This window comes from Lethenteron reissneri, chromosome 31 (genome assembly GCF_015708825.2).
Source record: "Lethenteron reissneri isolate LAM-NWPU_2019-01 chromosome 31, ASM1570882v1, whole genome shotgun sequence".
NCBI lineage: Eukaryota > Metazoa > Chordata > Hyperoartia > Petromyzontiformes > Petromyzontidae > Lethenteron > Lethenteron reissneri.
This window is the reverse complement of record NC_083809.1, coordinates 12,689,934-12,714,413: the sequence shown is the minus strand read 5'-3', so window position 1 is coordinate 12,714,413 and position 24,480 is coordinate 12,689,934. Positions and strand designations below refer to the sequence as shown.

Below are 24,480 nucleotides of genomic sequence, written 5' to 3'. Positions count from 1 at the left end.
ACGGGGGCTCATCAGCACTTGTGCAGCCGCTAGATGCCGCGGGCGTCAGGCGCTGCCCCCGGTGTCGTGCATGAATTCGCTTGTTGTTCACCACCGTTACCCGTAATGCTCTATCGCAACACACGACGAGTTTTTGTACAATATGGTGAACATTGCGCACATCGGGAGTTCCATAGTTTATATGGAGTCGTCTTGCTAATCCATGCAGCATTTGTTAACAAGCCTGACTGCTGATGAGACGAAGAATGTTACGGTTCGTTTTTTTTCACAGTTGCTGGACACTGATCAATACTGTCAAGCGGCCAGCAATAACCAGCGCGATTATTGTTGTAAGAGTTAAGAGGTTCGTTGAATACAGCATGGTTTTACGAGCTCGAGAAATGCGATAGTGGGAGAGAATTCCAGTCGAGCAGTGCTCTTTATTTACAAATGCAATGTATAGATTTGGCAACATAATGATGATCTGATATTATAACTTCCTGGATAGCGCACATGTAATACAACAACCCAATGGGGTAACAAACTCAAATCAAATCAAGAGGTGACAGACTCCACAACTCTCACAGTCTCCTCAAACTGGCTCGCGGTAACCTGTGACAAGCCACGCTGGAGGAGGCTCAGGAGAGTGTGGCGCACACCTCGCCCACTTGACGCAGTACGGGATGTACTGCAGAAGCGTGAACGTATAGAAGGAGTAGCGCACGATCTCCGTCACCATCCACGTCACGATGAATAGCAGCGTGCTCTCCTCGTTCTGCACCTACAGTGGCAGCAGTAGCAGATGTCACCAGCAGCAGCAACAGCGCACCAGGGAGCGGGACTCGGCGCGGGGGGGGATCCCACAATGGTGAAAACAATCTCCGTGCAACAGTCAAGCACAACAGCCAGGCGGCCAGGTTATATACACGTGTGCTAGACTGCACGCGTATGCTATTCACAATAGATTTTTCGTTTAGGCCATTCAAGGGTGATGTGATATTCTGACTTTCTGTATTGTTCATCTGGATCTTGTCTTGATGATGCAAGACGAAGTTTCTAGTGAAACGTTTTTCATCGAATTGCTCTCTAACTTTAACGGTATTAGCCAGAGGAAAAAATAATCGGCACCCTGTTAAACGCGAGTACACATTACTTTTTCTTTGGCTATATCAGGTGGTGGAGGGTTTTCAAGACACAAATTGGTCAAATCCATTGTGGCCTAACCCGTGCCACTAATTTATTAATCGTATGATGTCTGCACTTCAGGTTCACATGCTGCATTCTCAGCCAATGTGGCCATCAGAGATCATTGGCCAATGATCACTGCCAGTGAGGCTGACAACACGGACCCCTGGGCAGAATTCGTCTCGCGTAACGCCCACGGGGGGGCTACGTGGGCAATCAAAATGTGCCTTCCCATATCAACCAAAATCGTCCGAGCAGGGTTTGAGGCTGGTATGTATCAAACGTGCAGGTGACTGCCTCCGAGGCTGGGGAGGTGCTGTGTTGTGTCTGTGGAGCTGCGAGGTGAAGCATCATCTCCGGTTTCCTCCCACAAGCTGCTCGTCAATGGTCATTATAAAGGGAACAAATATCGCAATGCAGGCCTCTACCTACATTGCCTTGAGGTTCATGTAAAAAAAAAAGTAATATTAAAAAAATACTTTTTTTTAAACATGCTTTTATGAAATGTACTAGTAATGGCAGAACTCCACGACTCCAGGAAGTGGCCCCGAAGCTTGCCATAGCATAAGGAACCATGGCCAATTACAGGCAATGTCAGTTGACCATGGACAATTAGACCCAAGCCGAAACATAACATATAAAAAATAAAGTTTAAAAATATATATTTTTATTTTTTTATGATAGAATATAGTATTGTCATCAGTTTAACACGTAGGCTTTCGCGACCAATATTATTCATAATCAACGTTTTTGGGTTTAGATCGCGTTATTTATAAATGTGTCGTAACCCTCCACCACCCGACACGGCCAATCAGTAAAAAAGTGTCACGTTGACAAAAGACAATTAGTTCACTGCTTTAGCCCACCGGTGTGTTGAAGCGTGAAACCACAACAATTTACAATTTGAGTACGACGTTTCGCTGATTGGCCGTGTCGGGTGGTGGAGGGTTACGACACATTTATAAATAACGCGATCTAAACCCAAAAACGTTGATTATGAGTATTGTCATCAGTATGACATAAGTATACCAAGTTTGCAGTCGATACCACATTGGGAAGTGGGTTAAAATTGAGTTACAAGATTTGAGGATATAACAACGACAACAACAACAGACAGAGTGAGTTAAAAGAAAGCGTGTAATAAGTGTTTTTATACAAATCCCATCAGGCGCATGGCCTTCAGGGAGGGTATAACTTCAGCAGCGTTGGTTCAACACAATAAAAAACGGCTTCAATATTCAGTCAGGCTCTGCTTGAACCAATGCTGGTGAACTTCCAGATGTTTTTAGGCAGGGACCCTCTTTTAAAGCTCAATGCAAAATCATCTGATATACAACACAGAGTAATCACAAGCATCTTTGCTGAGAACATAAGCAACAGAATAAGTCGGCACTTTCCCTCCTTCCTATTATATGTCACCCCACGCATTTTTGTACACAACCTGTCAGCTACACGGCCTTCTGGGAGTTCACAAGTTCAGCAACATAATTTATATGCATTCATACTTTTCGATTTAAAGCTTTCGTGACTGCAGGGATTCATCTTCTTGGTTCTTTCGGTAAAGTCACGTAGAAGGAAAATAATAAAATAAAACATAATAAAATAATTCTCACGACGTTTCGGCCACAACGCAAGCAGCCGTCTTCAGGTGGAGAACAGGTCTGTCAAGGAGAGCATTCAGACTCTGTCTCCTTGACAGACATGTTCTCCACCTGAAGACGGCTGCTTGCGTTGTGGCCGAAACGTCGTGAGAATTATTTTATTATGTTTTATTTTATTATTTTCCTTCTACGTGACTTTACCGAAAGAACCAAGAAGATGCATTCATACTCTTTGGTTATTTCGGTAAAGTCACGTCGGTAGAAAAATAATAGATCACGACGTTTCGATCGCAACACACGCAACCATCATCAGGTGAGACCAACACAGCAGGGGAACTGCTGACAAAGGAGAAAGAGCTGCTGCAACAAGAGGTTATATAAGGTAGGAGGCAAGCTGCTGATGCAGGCTGCTTCTCAAGGGTAGAAATGGGCGTAGCCCAAGAGTCATAAACGACTGCTGCGCAGGGGGAGATCGGCGGCGGGAGGATAGAGAGGGGGTGGGGCATAGATAAGATTCATTAATCCCTCCCTTCACACGTGAAGGGCTCGCAAGTGACGCCATCACATCTATCCCTCTATTTCAGGAACGAAATATGATTCTCCACAAATCTGGCAGTCCGCCTGATGATGCTAGTTGTAATTACTAGCGAAACATCGTACTAAAATTATAATTTTTGTGGATTTGCTTACCAACACACCAGTGTGCTGGACTAGTAACGAATTGGCATGTTCTGTTTATGTGACAAACCTTACTAATTAGCTGTGTCAGGTGATGCCGGTTTAACGATACACTTATATTTACGCGATCTAACCCAAAAAACATATATTATGGATTTAGCAACATTGGTTCAACACAAGCCTCTGTGAGGCGCTCCTGGGTGGATAACGTGCATCACCAGGCGTGGGATTGAAGGCGGAGCTTAGTCACCGGGGGGTGAATATAAGCCAGGGGCGCAGCAGCATGTGGGGTTGGCGTGTGAAGATCAAGAGGAGCTCCCCGTCGCTGCTACCCCGCCACCTCCACCTGCCACATGGCGGCTCGACTTTCAGCCGCTCAGCCGCTCCCAGCGCGCCGTCAGCTAGCGGCGTGTTGGTGAGCGCCACGTGGCACGGGGCAGCGCAGCCACCCGAGTGGCTAACATCCACAGCGAAAGAGAGAACCTGAAGCTGTACCGAAGAATTTATTAGTAAATAACTTGAAGTTCTACCGTGTCGGAGCCACTCATTACATGTGTATCAGTCTATGTGTGTGCGACTCGATGTGTGTGTATGGATCGGCCTCGGGTACCGTTGCTAAGAGGTGGCCGGCTTCGCAGACACAATGGAGGAAATTGGCTCGTAGGGTTGTTGCTGCGGCGATGGGATCATCGACAGTCGCTGACACCATTCAGGGTGTTGATGTACGCGTTTTGGTTGACACGGGGGCATCTGCTACGATCATTTCCGATGTTATTTTTCAATTGTTGTCGATTCCTGCGTCGAATGTTCGCCCGGTATATGATGTTTGTGTTGCGGCTAACGGGGGTAGTATTGGCATCATTGGCAAGGTTGACGCGTGTATCGCCATTGGGGATATTCGTGCGTCGGGGCCCATATTGATTTCGCTGGCTCGCTCGCGGGTGAGTCAGGATCTGGCAAGGAGGGTCGGGTTTTTGCCCATGAGGGGTTATTAATGTGGCAAGATAGCATATACCCTTCAGAGGGATTACTATTGGCCGGGTATGACATCTGACATCATTAGTGCACTTCGAGCGTGCACTGAGTGTGCCCGGCAGCATTACATTCCACCTTTACATACCATCTCTGTCATGCGCGTCAATGAATTGGTTGCCCTAGATGGGTTGGGCCCGTTCCCTTTGACGCCTCGTGGGAATAAATATCTTCTCATCGGCGTGGAATATTTTTCCCGCTGGCCTGTGGTGTTGCCCTTGCCAGATCAATCCACTTTATCCATCGTTGACGCCTTTGTGAATGGCTATGTGATGGATAAAGGGGCGCCGGAAAAGTTGCTCACCTATCAGGGAAGGAATTTCACTTTGAAGCTGTTGTGTGACGTGTGTACTGCTTTGGTTACACGTAAGATCTCTACGTCTCCATACTACCCTCAGACGGATGGTATGGTTGAGCAGTTAAATCGTACCTTGTCCGCAATGTTGTGCCAGACAGTTAATTAGCGGCAGGTTGACTGGGATCTGCAGATACTGCGTCCTCTCGGCCTACCGCATGGCGCCTCACGCTTCGACGGGATATTCGCCATTCTTCTTCATGTATGGGAGGGAGAACGTGCTGCCTGTTGATGTTCAATTGGGTTCCCCGGTCGGACCTCCTACGTCGACTCTCTCTGACCACATCCAAGAGTCCCTTAGGCACCTTTCGGAGGCGTGGGAGGCTGCCAGACTGAATACTTCTAAGACCCAGGCTCGGAATGAGCATTGTACGCAGAGATCTAAAACCGACATGCCATGGTCGGTTGGGGATACGGCATGGCTCCATTGCCCCCAGGTGTCCATGGGCACCTCTCCCAAACTCCACAAACCATGGCAGGGCCCTGTGACGATTGTCGAGGTTTTGCGTCCTCAGTGTGCCCACGTTCGCCACTGGTCGCCGGCGTTGGTTCGTTCACCCGTAGCGAATGAAACTTTTTGTTGCTCCCGTTGGGCCATCGTCATCTCAAAATCCCAGAATCCCGGTGCCTGACGTGGCCAACAGGTCTGCTGCCCCTGTGCAAGGTGATCTTCCGAAGTCTGTTTCTTTGCCGCCCACATCGCCCTTAATTGAGACAGAAGGACTGGAGGAGGTTTCTGTCCCGCTGTGCCCACCTGCGCCGAATCCGGCTGTCCTGCCCTCTCCTGGCCCATTCCTTCCACCGGCCGGTGTCTCTTGGCTTGTTCTGCCACTGGCGGATGGGCCGGCTATGCGGACACGGTCCAGAATGTCGCAGTTTTCTTGAGTAGTCCTGGGTTCTGAATTGTGTGATATTTTAAATTTCCGAGGCGTTGTTGTCATGCATATAGTGTTTACCATTTTGTTCCTTCTTCTACTTCCAGTTGTTCCATACTTGGTGTTGATGGCGCTATATATTACGTTTTACCCTTCCTTAGCCGGGACGGCAAGATTTTTCATCACGGGGGTGGGTGATGTAATGTGAGCACCATCTCCCGTAATATTGTGGGGCATACATTGGTTATACAGCTACGGCTTATCTACAGTAGAGATTATATCTGGGGTAAAGTTGATGGGGCGGATCCTCCAGGGAAGCCTCGGGAACGTTCCCGAAGGTTCCAAGAGGGGCGTGGCCGGAGGCGGGGCTTAGTCACCGGGAGGTGAATATAAGCCAGGGGTGCAGCAGCGTGCGGGGTCGGTGTGTGAAGATCAAGAGGAGCTCCCCGTCGCTGCTGCCCCGCATCTCCACCTGCCACGTGGCGGCTCGACTTTCAGCTGCTCAGCCACTCCCAGCGCGTCATCAGCCAGCGGCGTGTTGGTGAGCGGGTGAGCGCCACGTGGCGCGGGGCAGCGCAGCCACCCAAGTGGCTAACATCCGCAGCGAAAAAGAGAGAACCTGAAGCTGTACCGAAGAATTTATTAAAAAATAACTTGAAGTTCTACTGTGTCGGAGCCACTCATTACATGTGTATCAGTCGATGTGTGTGCGACTCGATGTGTGTGTACATGTGTTTATATCACTGTGTGTCAGTCGCTGTGTGTGTGTTAGTCAATGTGTGTGCGTGCTGTGTGTGTACACAACTAATATTTTACAATTAGGTTACTTCTATCTTAAATTATCATGTGTGTGTCTGCATCGATATGTGCGCATGTGTGAGTCGACGTGTCTGTGTGTGTGAGTCCATGAGTGTGTTTTAGTCGATGTGTGTGTGTGAGTCCTATGTGTGTGTGCGTGAGTCGATGTGTGCATGTTTTGTGTATGCGTAGACAACTAAGATTTTACAATTAAAATAGTACATTTCTTAATTGGTTATGTCTGTCTAAGTACATGTGTGCGTGTGAGTCGATGTGTCTGTTTGTGTGAGTCGATGTGTGTGTGTGTCAGTCGATATGTGTCTGAAAGTCTATGTGTGTGTGCATGAGTCGATGTGTGTGTGAGGGTCCATGTGTGTGTGTGAGAGTCAATGTGTGTGTGTGTCAGTCGATGTGTGTGTGTGTGCCTCCATGTGAGTGTGTAAGTCCATTTCTTTGTGTGTGTGTGTAGGTGCATGTGTGTGTGTGTTAGAAACAACAAAAAGCCACTACCGGATGGCCACGTGGAATGTTCGAACGCTCACTGCGGATGAGAGGCTGCCACTCCTCTGTCGGGAGCTGGAACAGTACCGCCTGGATCTCTGTGGTATTCATGAGGTCCAGTGGACCGGCTCTGGCTCCTGCCACCATGAGGGGTGGACAGTCCTCTACTCGGGGCAGGAGAATACCAAACAACAGGGAGTGGCTTTTCTTCTGAACAAAAGAATGAAGGGGGCGTGGGAGCATGGCGGTGAGGTGTGGGAAGCTGTAAGCCCCAGGCTACTTTGGGCTCGCCTTCCCATCAACCGGAGGCGAGGAGTGGTGATAGTGGTTACTTATGCCCCCACCGAAGACGAACATCCATGGAGGGATGCAGGCAAGGCCGATTAGTCAGATGCCTTCTATGACCGCCTGTCACAGGTGCAAGCTAAAGTGGTCCCTCGGGATAGAGTCATCTTGTTGTTTGACTTCAATGCCCAAGTTGGTCATGATGCTGGCACTTGGTCTGAAGCGATTGGAAGGCATGGGCCAGATCAGCCCAATAACAACGGCAGGAGGCTGCTAGATTTTTGTGCAGCCCATGGGCTTGTAATTACCAACACACTGTTCCGGCACCGGCACATCCACACAACATCATGGATGCATGCCGGGTCCAAGCAAGAACTCCTGCTGGACGACATAGTGATGGAACAGCAGATGTGGGCCCATGTCCTTGATACCAGGACCTACCAGAGAGCTGATCTTCCCTCTGACCATCGACTTGTCATCTGTAAGATGTGCCTGCCATTCTTCCACTCCGGTGGTGGGTGTAGACCCAGGACCCCATTCAAACCTAAGGTGGCCTGGTCTCAGCTAGGTGATGAAAGTTGCGAGAATTTCATCATTGCTTGCGGCTGGGGTTGGCATCGTCCCCCACTCCTCCAGATGTCGAGGGTAAATGGGCGAGGTTTAGGACTGTGACTCAGGCAGCTGCAATAGCTGCTTTGGGTACATGGTCCAGACCTCCCCAAAGACCCTGGCTGACAGAGGAGGTGTTCAGGATGACCGAGAAAAAGTGACAGGCCCACTCTAATCATCTACAGCATCCCACGTCAGAGAATGAGGAGGCTTACCACAGCCTTCGCACGGAGGTTCGGAGAGCCGTAAGATGCTGCAAGGATGGGTGGTGGTCGCAGGTTGCTGAGATGGAGTCTGCCTCAATGGCCCGCGATCACAAATCCCTATTTAACTCCATCAAAAAATTAACCTGCAGCGCCACACCAATTACCATCATTAGGGGAAAAAACGGTGATCTCCGACCACCAGGAACAGGTTTGCAGATTTGCTGAGCATTTCTGTGAAGTCCTGGGGGAGGGGAAATCTTTTTATCAGCTGCGTAATGCTGTGTGGAAGCTACCTAGTCTGTCGCTCCGCACGAAGCTTCAGGTCTTCTCGGCGATGGTCATTCCCTCCGTTCTCTATGCTTGCGAAACATGGACCCCCCTCATGGAGCATCTTCGCCAATTGGAAACATTTAGGCTGGCCTGCCTACGATCCATCCTGGGTTTAACCTGGCTGGATTGTGTGAGGAGCTCACAAATCCTTGAAAGATCTGGACAAAGTCCCATTAGTGAGCTCCTCCGGCAGGCAAGGTTGCGTTGGCTGGGTCATGTAGCCCGCATGCCCAGCCTCCGCATGCCTAAACAGCTTTTGTTCGGCCGGATCGAGGGGGCTAAACAGGCGCGGCACGGGCTAGAGAAGAGATGGAGTGATGAGGTACAGGAGGATGTGGAGCTGAGTGGACTTGCCGATAACTGGTACCAGCGGTGTCAAGATCGGCCTCTGTGGAGGAGGCTCGTGAAAGACGTTAGTGGGCAGTTGGAGGCAGTTGCCCTCCGACAACAACGGAGGGCGGAGGAGCAACGCTCACAACAATGAGCGGAGCTAGTTGGCACAGTAGGGGTCACAGGTGGTGCATCAGCCAGTCGTCTCAGTCGACCTGTGGCATCTGGATCTGCCCCGTGACCTCCTGCCAGTGGGCGTTCGACACTTCACGTGGCCTCAAGGTGCACATAGCCTGGCACAAGCGTCGTGGTGACGTCACCGCCACTTAGTGGCGAATGGCGGTTGTTGTTGTCCATGTGTGTGTGTAACTCCGTGTGTGTGTATCTAAAGTCGATGTCTGTGAGTCCATATGTATGTGTGTGTAAGTCGATGTCTTTGTGTGTGTGGGTCAATGTCTGTAAGTGTGTGTAGGTCGATGTGTGTGTCTGTCTTTTTCGCCCGAGCAACGCTGAGTACTTCCCACTAGTAATTTATATTCTTTGGGTCTTTCGGTAAAGTCACGTAGATAGGTTCAAGGAAATTAACAAAACCTACGTTTCGATCGCAACACAAGCAGGTCGCAACACAAGTGGACGACCGCTTGTGCTGCAATCGAAACTTCGTAGTTTGTGTTCATTTCTTTGAACCTATCTACGTGACTTTACTGAAAGACCAAAAGAATATGAATTCTTGCAGTCACGAAAGCTTTAAGTCAAGATTATAATGTATATTTCTCACATTTGTAGGGGTGTCAGGGGAAGGATTTCCACCAATAGGAGGGTTAGTGGGAGCTGGTGATCGAGTAGATATAATGGGAGAATGGGCGGGAAAGGGGGGCCTAATGGGCGGCAACGAGATTGGGACGGCTGGGGACAGGTGTGGATGGGAGAAAAGGATTAAAAGACGAAACCCCTGCAATCCTGTGTCGGCTCTCCTTTACATCTGGTGGCAGCGGTGGGATCTACAATGGCTACAAAGAAGAATCCCCGCGGAAAAGAGCCAAGAGAAGAGGAAGCAGGGGCCGGGGATCCTTCCCATCCCGGGTAATAAGGGGGCCTGCTATCAGAAGCAGCAGCAGGGGGCCTGGATCGCCTGGAGGACCCCATGGAGGACCGCATGGCCTGCGTGAAGAGGGCACTCCAGGAGCTACTGCAGAGGCTCCCTATGGGGGGCCCACCAGCACCGGGACCCCCACTCCCACGCGTACTACGGGAGGAGAGGCCACGGGACCCGGAGGCCAACCAGCCGGCCGGGCAGGAGCCGCAACCAACCTCGTCACGCCAGCCGCCGCCGCTCCCGCCAAAACCCCCAGGGATAAACACCCAACATGGAGAGCAGGTGGCAGGACGGCCGCGTCGGCTGGGGCCCGTCGACAAGTTCGTGGCCGAGGAAGACGATTGGGAGGGGTTTGTCCGCCGATTCGAGGCTGCCTTCCACGCTCTCGAGTGGACAGACGAAGAGGCACTACGAGCGCTGCCATCCGTTCTGGGCGAAGAGGCACTCTCCTCTTACACCTCCCTTCCCTCGCACAGCAAGACCACGCTACAGGCGGCCTACGAGGCTTTAGGGGAGATCTATTGCCCGGCGGAAGGAGCCTTTAAACAGTTCCAGGACTGCCAGCGAGGGGCTAGAGAATCCCCTTTAGCCTACAGGGGTGCGCTGCTCGTGTTGGCGAGGAGGGCTTTCCCTCGCCTGGCTGAAGAAGCGCTCGAGGACCTCGTGGTCGAGCACCTCATCGCCTACGCTTGCCGCGCTGGCGTTGTAATGCCCGTGGTGACGCCGGAGGAACGCACCTCGCTGTGGGCTGCCCGGACCATCCAAGCCCACGAGCAGGTCATGGGCCGGGCGCCACCCGTGGGCCGGGTGGCTGGCGTGGCGGAGGGGAACAGCCGAGCCGTTGCCGCGGCGCTACTGGGTCCAGCGACACCAACCGCCGAACCTGCACCGTCGCCACAGGCTGCCTGTGGGGCAGCTGGGAACGGACCCCCGACGTCTGAGCCGGAGCCATCGTTGCGGGAGGTGTACGCGGCGATCCGGGGACTGGCGGAGCAGAGGGACCAGGGGCGCGACCAGCTGCCGCGTCGCTGGCAGCCGCCTCTACAACATCGCGCCGAGCCCCCCCGACGGAACGCCCCGTGGGTCTGCCACCATTGTGGTCGAGAGGGGCATGTGGCGAGGGGGTGCCGCACGGAGCCGGAGGCTGCCAACGCCACCTGGAACCTGCCGGGGCCGAACGCCGACAGGATCCAGGCGAGTGACGCCGTCCCGCCCGGCCTCTCGGTCGGGCCGAGCAATTACAACCCCGACGCCGCGAACTCACCGGGAGTCTCCTCGGGGTGGGCGCCGTCGGTGTCGTTTCCCGGTCCCCACTGTCCTGGTCGGGGGAAGGGGATCGCGCCGGGGATAGCGCCGGGGCCGGTGATCGCGTCGCGACCAGAAGTGGCGTCGCGACCCGGAGTGGCGTCGTGAACGGACGTGACGTTGCATCCGGAAGTGACGTCGTGGCCGAAAGTGGTGTCGCGGATCGCGCCGGGAATTGCGCCGGGGCCGTGGACCCCGCCGGGAATCGCGCCGGGGCCGGGGACCGCGCCGGGGATCGCGCCGAGGCCGGGGACCGCGCCGGGAATCGCGCCGAGGCCGGGAGGGACGTCGCGGGTGGAAGTGACGTCGCGGCCGGGCGTGACGTCGCGGGCGGGCGTGACGTCGCGGGCGGGCATGGCGTCACGGGCGGGCGTGACGTCGCGGGCGGGCGTGATGTCGTGGGCGGGCGTGACGTCGCGGGCGGGCGTGACGTCGCAACCGGAAGTGACGTCACCAGTTACCTGCGAAGCCGGCGAGTTGCCAGGGGCAACGGCCCTTGGGCTGAGGCAGCACACAAAATTGACATTGCGCCCTGGAGCAGTTCCACGGCCCGCCTCACCACCGCTTTGCGGCAGAGCGAGATGGAACCAGGGGGACCACGCCCCCGTGACAAAGGAAAGGGAGGGGAGAAGGGAGGGGCTCACGGGAAGGCCCACCCCCCAGTCCCCATCACCCCCTACAATGGGGGGGCCCCCCCACACCACAAGGGAGGCCCATCCTACGTCACCAAGGGGGGGAAATTTGCACCACATAGAGAGCCCAGCCCCATAACCCAGGGGGAAGCCCACACTATGTAACAAGGGCACGCTCACCCTGCTGCGACGCACTCCAAAGGGAGGAACCCCATCTTCGGTCCATTCACATCCATCCCCCATCATCTCACCATGCACCACAGGATAACGAGACGCCGCTTGGTCAGTGGCCGGACTCAGCCACACAATGGAGGAAGCTGGCAAGGCGGGTGGTAGCGGCCACGTCAGGAACCTCGGTCCTGGTCGGTGAAATCGCGGGAGTGTCGGCACGTATCTTGGTTGATACGGGGGCATCAGCCACGATCATCTCGAGCACCATGCACGAGATGCTGCCGGATAAAATCCGACCTTTAGTCCCCGTCAAGACAACGTTCATTGCAGCAAATGGAGGCAGCATGGGCTTCCTGAGCCAGGTTGAAGCCCCGATACAGATTGGGCAGCTTTCGGTAGCAGGACCCATCCTTGTCTCCGCAACGTTGCCCGTACCCTGCCTGTTGGGGACGGACTTTCTGAGGCGGATGCCAATGAAAATCGATCTGGCCAATGGGCGGGTGGAAGTCCAAGGAACTCATCTCCATTTCCTAAAGGCGGAGGGGGCCAGCCGGGGTGTACCCTACGTGCAGGCTCTGGTCAGTAAGTCTGTCTCCATTCCCCCGGCAGCCCAGATGCTAATTCCGCTGCGATATCGGTCCCCTCTCGTGACAGCCCGACCAAACTCACCCATCCTGGTGTCTCCGGCGTCAGCTGCCATGGATCGCCATGCGCTGGTGGGAGCCGAAACTATTGTACAGAGGAACCAGCATCTGTTCATTCAGGTGCTGAACACCTCTGATAGAACAGCGACGGTGCAGGAGGGAACAGTTCTGGCCCACGTTAGTCCCTTGTCACTAGGAGCCCCAGGGACAGAGCCCGAGCTTGTAGGCAGCATCAGCCAGTCCCAGGACAGAGGGGCCGAATCGTGGATGGACCAGCTGATGGGGCCTGAGCCGGGATTGCCACCCGACCAGAAACAGCAGCTGCACTCGTTATTGCATGAGTTCTCAGACGTGTTCAGCCGGAGACCGTTCGACCTAGGGCGCACAAATCTGTCGCAGCACCACATCAACACGGGAAATGCCGCACCCCTGTGCCAAAACACATATAGAATGAGCCCAATGGAAAAAGGGCACATTCAACAAGCGGTGCAGGAGATGCTGCGGGCCGACATAATTTCTCCATCCTCGAGTCCTTGGGGGGCAGGTCCCACTAGACGCGGACTCCCGGCCTAAAACAGCGTTCCGGACACCACAGGGCCTGTTCGAGTTCAACTGCCTGCCTATGGGCCTCCAGACTGCGCCGGCGACGTTCCAACGCATAATGGAGTTGGCCTTAGCAGGCCTCCAATGGGAAATGTGCCTCATCTACCTGGATGACGTCATTGTCTTCAGCCGATCATTCGAGGAACACATTGACCGATTACGTCAGGTATTCCTGCGGTTCCGGAACGCGAACTTGAAGCTCAAGCCGTCGAAGTGCCACCTTATGCAGTCGTCGGTACGCTACTTGGGCCACGTCGTCAGTGAGTCTGGAGTGGCTACAGACCCGGAAAATACGGCCTGCGTGAGGGCCTGGGCTGTTCCCACAACGGTTCCAGAGGTACGCCGGTTTGTGGGTTTCGTTTCTTACTACCGCCGGTTTGTACCCAACTTCGCAACCATTGCCAAGCCCTTGCACGTGTTGACGGTGAAGAACCAGAGGTTTTATTGGGGCCCTCTGGAGGAAGAGGCATTCCAGCAGCTGCGTTCACGTCTGACAGATGCACCACCATTGGCCTTTCCGGATTTTGGCCTCCCCTTTATCCTGGACACGGACGCCAGCGATGTGGGCATCGGCAGTGTTTTGTCGCAAGTCCAGCAGGATCGGGAGGTGGTTATCGCCTACGGTAGTCGCGTGCTTTCATCAGCGGAGCAGCGCTACTGCGTCACACGTAGGGAACTCCTGGCAGTATTCGCTCCGCATCGACCAGCCTTCGGGCCAGCTGGCCAGATGGATAGAGCGCCTGCAGGAGCACAGGTACCAAGTAGTGCATCGCAAAGGGACCAGACATGCCAACGCAGACGCATTGTCCCGACTGGCACCCCAGGGCCCTTGTGCATGCACCACAGGCGGGGCACGCTGCAAGGAGGCGAGGCCGGAGGGGACGGTCATCGCTCCCGTACGCACGGCGGAGGGCGCACAGGGTGAGGTCCAGCTGACCGACCACGACCTGGGGCTGACCTTGGACGATTGGAGACGGCTACAGCTGGAGGAAGCCCCACTGCAAACGCTACGCGCCTCAGCAGAGGCAGGGGGGGAGGAGTACATCGTATGGGAGGACCTCCTCATGCGATGGGACCCGACAGGGCGCCGGCGATGCCTGGTAGTTCCGGAGTCGCTGCGTCAACAATTGGTTATGGACGTACACGGCCGCCAGCTGCTGCACCTGGCGGGGCGGAAGACACTGTACACATTAAAGGGTCGGTACTTTTGGCCAGGTATGACCGCTGACGTGCATCGATGGGTCGCTACCTGCGTCGAATGTGCGCGGCGAAAGCCGGGCGCCCCTACAGCCCATCACGGTGACCAGGGTCAACGAATTGGTTGCGTTGGACATCCTGGGACCACTGCCAGTCACGCCACGGGGAAAAAAATACCTGTTGGTTGGAGTCGAGTACTGCACGAGGTGGCCGATGGCGTGGGCCCTCCCGGACCAAACGGCACAGACCATCGCCGATGCCTTCGTGGGAGGCTATGTCCTTGATAAGGGGGCACCGGAGCGGTTGCTCACGGATCAGGGCAGGAATTTCTCCTCACAGCTATTGAAGGACGTCTGCTCTATCCTGGGCACTAAAAAGGTCCGAACATCTCCGTATCATCCCCAGACCGATGGGATGGTAGAGCGGCTTAACCGCACCATAGCGGCCATGCTGTCCCAAGTGGTGGACGAAAACCATTCCGACTGGGACCTCCACATTCCATCGGTCTTAGTGGCGTACAGGGTGGCCCCGCACGCGGTGACGGGGTTCTCGCCGTTTTTCCTGATGTACGGACGGGATCCCGTTCCGCCTATTGAGGTGCAGCTGACGGACATTCCCGCAAGAGCTGACGCATGGCTGAAGGCACTAAAGACCTCCCTCATTTATTTGAGAGAGGCCCGCCAAGCCGCTGAGGCCGCATCGGCCACGAGCCAAGAGAGTAATGTACGGATACGGGAGAGGACAGTGACAGCCAAGCCCTTTAAAGTCGGAGACCAGGCATGGCTACACTGTCCTCAGGTGCCGGTTGGCCTCTCACCAAAGCTGCACCGACCGTGGAAAGGGCCGGTCGAGGTCATTAAAGCACTCCGACCGCAGTGCGTCCAGGTCCAACTGGGTAAGCGACGATGGTTTGTACACCCCACCCGCCTTAAGCCATACATCTCTCCACCGTCATCTTCACTAACATCACCACCAACATCACTGCCAACATCATCATCATCATCCCTACCCAGGCTAAGGTCGCCGATCACCAAGCGCCGACCGGCAGGGGGTTCGGTGCCCTGTGTTCCCTTGTCACCTACAGCACCCCATGTGAGGCCTGACAAAGCGGTGGCACGAGCGGGGGCAGGAGAGACAGCGGCGCCAGGCAAGGCGACACCGGCACCACCGAACCAGGGACCGTGACGAGAGGGCCTTCGAAGGAGGGGGCCGCCACGGTCATCTGCTGCCTGTGGATGTCCGGGCTGTTACGGGACGCTGGCTGGAGACCTGGGCAGGCCGCGCAATTGATTTTGTTGTGTTATATTGCATTGTATGGTTGTGGGGGGGTTAAGGGCTGTCGTCACTGTCAGTGGGGGGAGGCATGGGGAGACTTAAATGGTCCATGGAGGAGGCAGAACCGAGGACGGTATTTTTTTTCTCCGGGGGGGGGGGGGGGGGGGTGATGTAGGGGGGTCAGGGGAAGGATTTCCACCAATAGGAGGGTTAGTGGGAGGGGTGATCGAGTAGATATAAGGGGAGAACGGGTGGGAAAGGGGGGCCTAATGGGCGGGAACGAGATTGGGACGGCTGGGGACAGGTGTGGATGGGAGAAAAGGATTAAAAGACGAAACCCCTGCAATCTTGTGTCGGCTCTCCTTTACACATTTAACGTTGTTCAAGAGTGGAAAAAGTTGGGGCTGAAACTTATCTCAGCTTTTAACTTGGGGGTCAATGGGAAAATGACGATCGTTTCATGAATTTTCACTTACCGAGCAAGTTTCGTGGAATGCATCTCGCTCGTTAAGCGAGACACACTTGGAAACTGAAATATATCCCAGTACGTCAACCAAAGATGCGTTCCTAAGAAAATATTTTCTGATTCAAAGCCTACTAAAATAACACTTTTCAACATATACTAAGATATTTTCATACTTAAATATGGAGAATAACTAGACAGGGATTAATAACACACTGCATTATAACTTGAAACTGCCATACACGTGGTTGTGAGGTGTTGAGGTTGGGGGCTGACAGGGAGGGTGGGGGAGGGGCAGGAGGAGCGTATTCCTCCCCCTGTTGGGGAGTACTGTACCTACAGTACGTACAGTTCAAAGCATGGTGGTACAGTAGTTTGCACTACCCGGCTTGTAAACAACACGTGGTGAAGCTACAAATGGTGGCGGCCAGAATGGCCTGGAACGGTATTAAATGCACGAACGTACAAACGACAAAACGCGCATTTAGTTTAAAAAAATTTCACCCCACCAAGATTGTACAGCAAACCCTCACAATTCGCGAGCGTTACGTTTTTGAAAACGCTCGCGAATGCAGAATTCACGAATGCAGAAACCTCGTTCCAATGGGGGAAAATGGGGTGACGTCCCTAGTACGAGCGATAATTTGGAGGGCGGGGGGGGAATGGTAAATGTTTAATAAGAATGATAATAAGTAAATAATACATTATAAAAGAACAATGTGTTTTTATTATGTTTGATCATCATTTGACAACGATGGAGGTGGTGGTGAAGAATTCAGGAGGATGACTCCCTCGGGAGATGCAGGTGTTTGGGGAGCACTCGCCGCATACACTTTATCCAATTGCATTCGCCTTATTTTTAATGGACCTCACAGTCGACTCATTTACACCAATATGTATAAACGAATAGACTAAGTACGTATAAAGTCAAAATGCACAATAGCGAGTATAGAGCGGGATTGCTGCAAGTGCTGAGGACTAAGCGGGCAGCCGATGAGGCGTGCCAAATGTTCGCAGTTTCCAATGTAACATTCTGCGCATACCTCCCCGGTGTCGCGAATAGGGAATCGGTAAACATTTAGTAACTCACGGATATGCGAAACTCGCGAATCGAGAATGCGCGCATAGCGAGGGTTTACTATATAATTTAGACAAACGAGAAGTAAAAATGTGTTAATTTATGACGAACATAATGAATCACCGTAAATTAAATTAACGTGTATCGGGGTACATCTGTATCTCTCCATCTAAATCAGTTCAAGCCTCTCGTATCTCACGTGACTTCTATGTTGCCACCTCAGAAAGTAAAATAGTTTAGAAAAGTAGGATGAGCAACGGTGATTGCAATATGATGATCGTTAGAAAAACAGAAACACGATTATTGTGGATCTAATATGTGATATATCGTTATATCGCAGCACCCGAGTATGGGTGTTGATGAGACACTGAATGTCGAAACCAGTCCAGAGTGTGCATGTATTTTACTAATTCTGCTGATAATGAGCACTCCCAAAAGTCCATGAGACCAAAAAGTTGGAGAAAAAATATTTTTGTATATAGAGAGAAAAATTTGAGGACATGTATTTCGCAGGGTCCATATCCCACAGAGAGGGTACACATGGCAGCTCACAAGCATTGGCTCACTATAGCCTAACTATTCTGATGATGAGACACTGTAAAAATTGGCTCAGCGTGTTCATCTATAGAATTAGTTAAGCTAAGATGCACTCCATCAAGGACAATGGGTCATGTAAAACAACATCGTGGAGAGACAAATGGTAGAAAGGCGGCGTTCATATTCTTGGGTCTTTCGGTAAAGTCACATAGATAGGTTCAACGAAAATAACAAAAAATAAACAAAAACTACGTTTCAATCGCAACACAAGCAATCGTCATCAGGAGAAAAAATATCGGGAAAGCTGCTGAGGCAGGATGATTTAAAACATCCTGCCTCAGCAGCTTTCCTGCTATTTTTTCTCCTGATGACGATTGCTTGTGTTGCGATCGAAACGTCGTAGTTTTTTGTTATTTTCTTTGAACCTATCGATGTGACTTTACCGAAAGACCCAAGAACATGAATTCCTGCAGTCACAAAAGCTTTAAGTTCAAAGGAGGCGTTTATAATTTCGGTACCTCTCTCACACTGTGCACCACGGCCCACAGTAGGAAGATTCGCGAGGACACGTGGAACGCCTTGAGCGTCACACTCGACGGCACGATGCCTGGGGGCAGAGAGCGATAACAACAAGCTGGCAGGCCGATCTGTTCAGGGAGCCTCCGTGTTATTCAGGAACAACTGAACGCACAAACTCGTGCTCTAACCGGCAAGAACACGCTTGGCGGTGGTTAAAGCAGCATAACATTCCCTTTAAAAAAACTCCCGACCTCTGTGAAAGTGTTTCATTGTCAATCTCACCCGAAATGATACAGATGTGGTTCTTGGCGTTGGTTAGCCATGCTAGGTTTTCCTTGTGATTGGTTCAGAAGTGTGCATCGAGTCCCTCGAAACGGAAGAACACGAATTGTCAGTGAGTGTATTACTCACCGAAAAAGGAGTAGAGGACCTGCCAAGGACAGCAAAATTCCCAATTAGAGACGTCTACTGGGACGGCGAGTTGCGCGCTGTGGTGGTGCTGTGCAGCGCCCCCTTGTGCATTCGGGCTGTCACCGCGTGCGTTTCCGCACAACGTCCGACGTTACGCTTTAGTTGCTGAGGAAGCTCCCAGCACGTGGAGTAAAACTCAGAATAATCACGACAAACCCACACGCTGTAAATCCGATAACACGTGGGAGCGCGATGAGAGATTGGTTTGATTAGGGTTGTTAAATTTCGATTTAAAGCTTTCGTGACTGCAGGGATTCATCTTCTTGGTTCTTTCGGTAAAGTCACGTAGAAGGGAAGTAATAAAATAATAAAAATAAAACATAATAAAATAATTCTCACGACGTTTCGGCCACAACGCAAGTAGCCGTCCTCAGGTGAAACCAGGTCTGTCGAGGCGACAGCGTCTGAATGAAACAGCACACGTGCTTGGAGCATATATATAAGCTGGGTTGGAAGGGGGGGGGGAGGAGGCGCCTTGACAAAAGAATTTGCATATCAAGAGGAATCCAGCATACCCATGGGAAATGCAGGTATGTGATTAGTACTACTTGTGTAAGTGCATTATGCAGGATTAGCAGCATCCAAGGGAGGGGATATGGGAAATGCAGATATGTGATTAGTGCTACTTTGCCCGTGCATGATGCAGGATTAGCAGCATCACAGGAAGGGGATAGGGGTAGCATTAATAAAGGGAAGAAGTGTTAATAGTATCTAGCTGCAGTAACTAAAACCACCAAGTAAACAACTAAAGTATAAACTACATAGTATCATCATTATACTAGATATACTCTACAATAAGCTGAGTTACTAACAGTAAGTAATACATTATAATTCTACGTCATAAAATATAATATGCTTCCATCTAAATTTTATTCTCTTACATCACACGATTCTACACCGTACTATATATTGCCATAGACAAACACAAACATTAAATTACTGCAGCTAGATACTATTAACACTTCTTCCCATTATTAATGCTACCCCTATCCCCTTCCTGTGATGCTGCTAATCCTGCATCATGCACGGGCAAAGTAGCACTAATCACATATCTGCATTTCCCATATCCCCTCCCTTGGATGCTGCTAATCCTGCATAATGCACTTACACAAGTAGTACTAATCACATATCTGAATTTCCCATATCTCCTCCCTTGGATGCTGCTAATCCTGCATAATGCACTTACACAAGTAGTACTAATCACATACCTGCATTTCCCATGGGTATGGTGGATTCCTCTTGATATGCAAATTCTTTTGTCAAGGCGCCTCCTTCCCCCCCCCCCCTTCCAACCCAGCTTATATATATGCTCCAAGCACGTGTGCTGTTTCATTCAGACGCTGTCGCCTCGACAGACCTGGTTTCACCTGAGGACGGCTACTTGCGTTGTAGCCGAAACGTCGTGAGAATTATTTTATTATGTTTTATTTTTATTATTGTATTACTTCCCTTCTACGTGACTATACCGAAAGAACCAAGAAGATAGGGTTGTTAAAATCAATGTTTGCATAACCGTGACCACGTGAAAAAAGTGGTAAAAACCGGGTACCGGTTTCTATCACACACGTAGAATTGTCCAGCATTAAATGTAAACTAATTAACTTTTAACCTGGGTAACAAGGGGAGCTGCCATAGCCGTGTAATGGCTACACGGCTATGGCAAGTTTACTCAGTGCATTCATGGCTAAAAAAACCACTGGAATTGGTTACCGGTGCGTGACTTTTAGAACCGGTAGGCAGTTCTCGAAACGGTTATCGGTTTGCGTTCAACATCCCTAGTTCAAACGAAGGATGAGCGCATGGCTGCTGTTGCAGTTGCTGCTGTGAGCGTCGCGGACCGGCACCTCGAGGACAGACGCGGTCTGGAAGAGCTTGAGCGGCTTTTCGACACTGCGATAGACGCCGCGCACGGTGCCCTGCAGCAGCGCGTGCTTCAGCATCACCCCCGACATCACGATCCATCTACACCACCACGTGCACACAATGCAGCAGGGCTGACGATCAATAGACAGATTCTGAACCACCACCATGCACGGCGATCATGACCCATCTACAGCAGTGCGAGCACCGGGCTACGGTGGGCTGTGGTATTATCAGAAATTATAGGAAAGACCCTTACTGTTCGTTTAACACGTAGCAGGCTTTCGCGATTAATGTCATCCACAACACATGTATTTTTTTGGGTTAGATCGCGTAAATATATAAATGTGTCGTTACACCTGCCACCACCCGACAGCCAACTAGTAAGGTTTGTCACGTAAACAAAACAGGCCAATTCGTCACGAGTACAGCACACCGATGTGCTGGAGAGCCAAGCCACAACATTTACAATCTGAGTACGACGTTTCGCCAGAAATTACAACTCGCCTGATGAAGCAAGTTGTAATTACTGGCGAAACGTCGTACTCAGATTATAAATGTGGCTTGGCTCTCCAACACACAACCGGTGTGCTGGACTAGTGACGAATTGACACGTTCTGTTTACGTGACAACCCTCACTAGTTGGCTGTCTGGTGGTGGCGGGTTTACCGACACATTTATATATTTACGCGATCTAACCCAAAAAAACCCTTACTGTTCATCAGCTAGGATAGACGAACTCGCCATGCCGTTCAGTGGCCGATTCAGCCCCCCCGCCTCTCCCACCTGACCTCTCCATTGGTGACTGCGCAGTCCGGCAGGCAGCGTGCCAGCTCCCCACCCCGGCACGGCACGGGGGGGGGGGCAGCACCACGCCCCACCGCCTTCGTCTCCCCAGTGGCGATGTTTACACACCAAACCAGGTACTATTTTTAGGCTGGGTCGATCTAGGGCAGGCCCAAAACCGGTTCAGATAATCGTCACTGGTGTTGGTCGTGAGCGGGAATTGAACTTGAGTTGCCCGGTTCATAGCACAGTGCGTTAACCATCACGAACACACACATTCGCTTTGAATCATCATTTGGAAGTACGGTATTTATTCAGTATTTATACTATTTATTCTCCAGGAATGTGTCTTGTATAGGGTTTATACGTGTTTATTTCAATAATTTTGTTTAAAATTTGTGGCATACAGTACAGCAGAGGTGGGACAAAGTCATTGTTATGCAAGTCCAAGTCGAGTCTGAAGTCATCAAATTCATGACTCGAGTCTGACTCGAGTCCAAGTCACATGACTCGAGTCCACACCTCAGAGGTGGGACAAAGTCATTGTTATGCAAGTCCAAGTCGAGTCTGAAGTCATCAAATTCATGACTCGAGTCTGACTCGAGTCCAAGTCACATGACTCGAGTCCACACCTCTGCAGTACAGTGCTTATTTAAATTGTGTTGCGTCTATTTCGTTGCCGTGTAGCCCGCCCCATTATTTAGGTAAGGCCGAAGTATTGAATATCGCGTTTTTTTCCAAGAACGTGACCCACCGCCATATTCAAGGGGCTCCTCCTGTACGTTCCGATTGTTCGACCGGTGGATCTCTCGCAGAATAGCGTGCCACGTGGTGTTCAAAGGAAGCCTTCGGTTGGAGGCACCGCAGAACTTCTGTGATCCATTCGTAGATGTTGTGGCCGTGGGTCCGTGTTGTGAGTCGGTGTTGTGGTCGTGTGTCCGTGGTGTGAGTCAGTGTTGGTTCCATGTGTCCGTGGTATGAGTCAGCGTTGGGACTGTGTGTCCGTGGTGTGAGTCAGTGTTGGTTCCATGTGTCCGAGGTGTGAGTCAGTGTTGTGGTCGTGTGTCCGTGGTGTGAGTCAGTGTCGGAGCCGTCTGTCCGTGGTGTGAGTCAGTGTTGGTTCCATGTGTCCGTGGTGTGAGTCAATGTTGTGGTCGTGTGTCCGTGGTGTGAGTCAGTGTTGTGGTCGTGTGTCCGTGGTGTGAGTCAGTGTTGTGGTCGTGTCCGTGGTGTGAGTCAGTGTTGGAGCCGTGTGTCCGTGGTGAGTAAGCGTTGGGACTGTGTGTAAGAATGGAGAGGGACCCTGCACCCAATCCCCCCGATGAGATGACCATGCCCGCGGGCACCTGTCCGGCTGTCCCTCCTTCCGCCCTTCCCCCCAGCAGCTCCTCCTCCTCTCGATGGGAGCAGCTGTCTTGAACTCGGCTCCCGTGTCGCTATTTTTGGCCGCGCAATTCGCCCGTCAGCAGGAGCCCAGGCGGTGCGGGCGGGGGGCCCGGACCCCCCCCCCCCCCTTCCGCGTAGGGGACCAGGTCCCCGATCCCACCGAGGTCCCGCGGTTAATTTTAACGGGACCCGCCAGGTTCTCCCGCGAAGTTCCACACACTGAAGGGAGGTTGGGGGAGAGGGGTGCACCGTGCGTACGACGCATCGGCTCTGTCGAGAGGGGAGCGCGCCGAGGGGACCCACCCTGCCGTCATGGCCACGTTGTAGAAGATGAGCCACGCGGTCGCCACGCCGGTGCTCCCCGCCGGGGCCACGGGCGCCACCGCCGCCGCGGCCGCCGTTGCCCCCCTCTTGTTGTCGCCATTCGCTAGCGACGCCGCCTCAACGGCAGCGCCCGCCTCGCCCGGAACCATAGCCCCGAGTAGCCGCAGCAGCAGCAGCGAGTCCGGCGAGACGAGGGCACGGGGAGTGCGGGGAGAGGGCAGAGTTAGAGGAGGAAGGGGGGAGGCGAGGAAGGAGAGGATGAGCGGGCAATGGGAGAAAAAGGAGAGGAGGGAGAGAGGTGAGGGGAGGACGGCGGGAGGGGAGGAAAGGGGAGATGAAGGGGGAGGGAGGAGAGGACGAGATGAGGGAGGAGGTGGTGACTGCCTCCAGCTGCCCCAGCAGTGTCCTTGACGAGGTCGGTTGCCACCTGTCCCGTAATTGGCATCTGTGTTCGGGTGTCGGGAATAGATTTGTACCGACATTTGGTGCCGATAAACATTTGCAATACGTTTATCTCGGACCATATTTCCTCTACAACAACGGCTGCCCACCACAAGCGCCACCACCCTGCGCTTCACGCATTCCACCTCGCAACGTTGTCAATGTGCCGTGACCATCAGTGGACGGGTGTAGAGATCGCGACGTGACGCGATCCCCACGGTGCTGTTCCTGAGCGTTCATTTCGCCACGCCACGTGTACTCCCTGCACGCGAGCAGCATTGGCACAGCTTATAGACTTCCATACACACGTGCACACAACGGCGACCCCTCCGCCAATAAGTGATCTCATCACGGTGCTTTTGCGCCACTCTTCGGGTGCAACTTCGAAGCAACGTGGAGTGTTGAAGGCTTGCTTATTGGCTCCTTCGCTTTGTTGTTGATGTAAACTCCTCACGATCAAAGCCTCGTTCAACTCAAACTGAGGCAGGTCGGCTTGAATGTGTAAAGCCAGCATCGTGTGCTGGCTGTAAAGGGTCCACGTTTAGGAAGCGTAGACAAAAAAGACAATTATTGTGTATGAGAATCCTCGGCGCTTCGTGTGGAGCAACAGGACAGGTCACACATTAAGGTCGCGCGCATCACACACAAGACCTTGCTGATCATCTCAATGAGCGTAAACCATCACGCGAATTGCGGTCGTCCTCGCAGCAGCGACTTTTGGCTGGCCATCAAAAAAGACGGCCACTGCATCGCGCGCTTTCAGATGCGCTTCTGTGACCGTCTGGAACGCTCTTCCGATATTAGGAAGCCACTCGAGCTATGCACTTTTAAATCTAGATTGGATACTTCTTTCTTGAGAACTGCTTTGTGTTTAGTTTGTTGTCCTTCCCCACACCTCTCAGCACGATTGGCTACGTACTTTTTCGAA

General features: G+C 52.5%; 1 protein-coding gene across 3 annotated transcripts in view; it reads right to left on the bottom strand.

The window, feature by feature from the left end:
• Window positions 1-23,418, bottom strand: part of LOC133349819 (very-long-chain (3R)-3-hydroxyacyl-CoA dehydratase 2-like) — a 28,605-nt gene extending 5,187 nt beyond the window's left edge. Inside the window, exons 1-5 of one of the 3 annotated variants that reach the window (XM_061563607.1) lie at window positions 23,091-23,418; window positions 20,600-20,717; window positions 18,696-18,714; window positions 18,284-18,372; window positions 639-760 (exon numbers count right to left, since the gene is read on the bottom strand). In XM_061563607.1, coding sequence (XP_061419591.1) covers window positions 639-760; window positions 18,284-18,372; window positions 18,696-18,714; window positions 20,600-20,717; window positions 23,091-23,260 — 518 coding nt within the window. In that variant the 5' untranslated portion in view covers window positions 23,261-23,418. Of the gene's footprint in view, window positions 1-638; window positions 761-18,283; window positions 18,373-18,695; window positions 18,715-20,599; window positions 20,718-22,155; window positions 22,705-23,090 lie in introns of those variants that run through there. The other 2 variants (XM_061563608.1, XM_061563609.1) reach the window with 2 other exon arrangements.
• Window positions 23,419-24,480: the final 1,062 nt, after the last annotated feature.